The 2521-nt window shown below is 49.4% G+C and overlaps 1 protein-coding gene across 1 annotated transcript; it reads left to right on the forward strand.

Moving 5' to 3' along the window:
* Positions 1-290: 290 nt before the first annotated feature.
* On the forward strand, positions 291-2111 carry LOC112900529 (prostatic spermine-binding protein-like). Its single transcript, XM_025969385.1, has 3 exons — positions 291-339; positions 427-512; positions 1749-2111. Exons 1-3 carry the CDS (start codon positions 291-293, stop codon positions 2109-2111), a joined length of 498 nt encoding a protein of 165 aa, XP_025825170.1.
* The last annotated feature ends 410 nt before the right edge of the window (positions 2112-2521 follow it).

A 2521-nucleotide genomic window follows, 5' to 3' on the forward strand; every position in this document is an offset into this window, starting at 1 on the left:
AGGCAAGAACGACATTGCCCCGACCACACAGAGCGTGACCAGGGCAACATGGCAATTACCTGGAAACCCTGGACGTAGGGATGGCGATGCATCGTAGTTTTTTGTGAATGATGTGTGTGTGTCTCTGGAGCAGCGAATGCATAGGGCAGCGGTGGCCCGGATTGGTGTGGCAACACCCCCTTGTGACTCCCCAGGGATGGCCCTGACGGAGAGTACTGGTTCTTCATAATCTCCTGGACAACGCGTAGTGCGGCGCGCTCGAGAGCATTTACCAAGCTCTCGGAGTGCCGATGCAGAGAGTGTGCCACCATGTAATTGACTTCTTGCCGCAGAGCTCTGGTATGTTCTTCTGAAGGGGTGGACAAGTCCACGTCATCGAGAGCCCCCTCAGGTGAGAATCCCTTCCATGTGATGCCGTGGTTGCAGGTTTTCTCGAAAGAGCTGATGAGATCGGCTTCGAACAGAGCCTTGATCTCGTCGTACTTTTGCTTATGTTCCACGGGAAGGTCCTCGTAAGTGATGGCGTCCTTCCTCGGCATCCTGGAAGCGAAAGTCGATGTAGTCAAATGTGTACTCGATGAAGATGTAATTGATGAAGAAGCAATCGAAGATGTAGTCGACGTAGACGTGGTCAATGAAGATGTGGTTGATGAAGTTGTCCCACTGGGCATGCCAGAATGTGTTATCGGTCAAAACCAAACGGCGAGCAGCGACTAACCATAACAGATCGAATCGACTAGCTAAAACAAAGCAAGGCGGTGTCCTTGTACTCGGGGCCGGGCACAAGGACAGCTAAACGCTTATGTGATAGCATAGAAGCATGAATACAAGATGTAACAGATGCAATCATATAAATGTTAAGATAAACAGTATTTCTTGCCATCAACAACGCTTCAGTACGAGAAAACACAAAGATAGCAGGCAAGAACGACATTGCCCCGATCACGCAGAGCGTGACTCGGGCAACATAGCAATTACCTGGAAACCCTGGACGTAGGGATGGCGATGCGCCGTAGTTTTTTGTGAATGATGTGTGTGTGTGTCTTAATTCATACCCTAGGGTACATATTTATAGTCCGGAGACTTTCCTAACTAACCCTGGTAGATTACAATACAAATATGTTCATCTATCTCTAAGCTAATTTAAACAAACTTTCCTATCTAGATACACGACCTCTTCCGGCCACAAACCGCCCACGCAGGGGCTGACCCATGAAACTATCATGTTGATCTTTTTTAAGCCCATGTTGATGTCAGCCCAACTCCTGGCCCAGCCAAATTATGGCGATAACACATGCCCCCTGGTTTCAGCAATAATAATCCTGAAACCATTTGTTTTCCTTCGACTTCTTCGACCTTTCAACTTCCAAGGTCCGTACACGCGTGCCGTTTTCTCTGCCGAAGGATGCGACCCTTCGTATCTTCCTCCTTGGAAACCGTTCCGGTGCCGCTTCGTCTTCGCCTACCTTTATAAATTCATCCTGGCGGTGGTGCCGCTTCATCTTCTCCTGCCTTTATAAATTCACCCTGGCGGTTCTCTCATTCATCATTCTCTCTTAACCCTTCGCAACCGGTCTAGTTCCTCTTTTCTCACCATGGACTTCTCTTCCTCCTCTTGCTCCGTTCTTTCTTACGAATCTGAATCCACTCGTGAAGCCACTCCAGTATTTGATCCCATAGCGGCCTACAAGGCCCGCGCTCCTCTGCATTGGGATGCAGAGGAATGGGACTTCCAGACTTGGTCAGAGGACGATGAGTCCCTGACCGACGGTGAAGACCTCCAGTTCCTCCTCGATGGGGAACTGGATGAGGAAGACGACGACGACTCCTGGGATGCAGACTTCTTCTCATCGGAAAAAGAAACCAGCGAGTCCAATGAGGACACAGATGATGACTCGGCGGCAGGAAGTTGGCTGCGTGGCTGGCCTTCTGAAGATGATGAGGAGTCTGATGACAACTCCGGCGATGACAACGATGGAGATGACAGCGACAGCGGTGACGGCAGCAGCGACGATGGCGGCGACGATGATGACAACGATGACGATGATAGCAGTGACGGCGCGTCTCCTCCGGCGAAGTGCCGCAAGGCCAACGGTGTTTACTGGTGGTAGTCGATAGGAATAACACCGTGGTGTTCTAAGCCAGTAGATCGGCTTTCAGGAGCAATCAGCTCCCCTTTTGTAAGGACACCCTTAAGTAATGATATCTTTCTAGCAATAACTTATCGAGAGGCTGATTGACCGGAAGTCGATGGCAACGCATCGACTTCTTCCCTTATAGCACCGATTTAGCCCCTTTAACTGATATGTAAATTGATCATGTTTCCTTCCTGAGTCTGAAATCAACTCGAAATAGTCTTACATAGGCCCCTTTTCGGCAAGAATGTATCTGAACATCATAATGCAGATCCAGCCTGATCCTTCGAGATCGGCTTCCAAATGAAGGCGAACCTTAATCACTGTTGCCCCTCAAACCCAAACTAAGGCGAGGAAGATGATTACCAGAAAAACCTCCGAAAGAA

The sequence above is a fragment of the Panicum hallii genome, chromosome 7, assembly GCF_002211085.1.
Source record: "Panicum hallii strain FIL2 chromosome 7, PHallii_v3.1, whole genome shotgun sequence".
Lineage (NCBI taxonomy): Eukaryota > Viridiplantae > Streptophyta > Magnoliopsida > Poales > Poaceae > Panicum > Panicum hallii.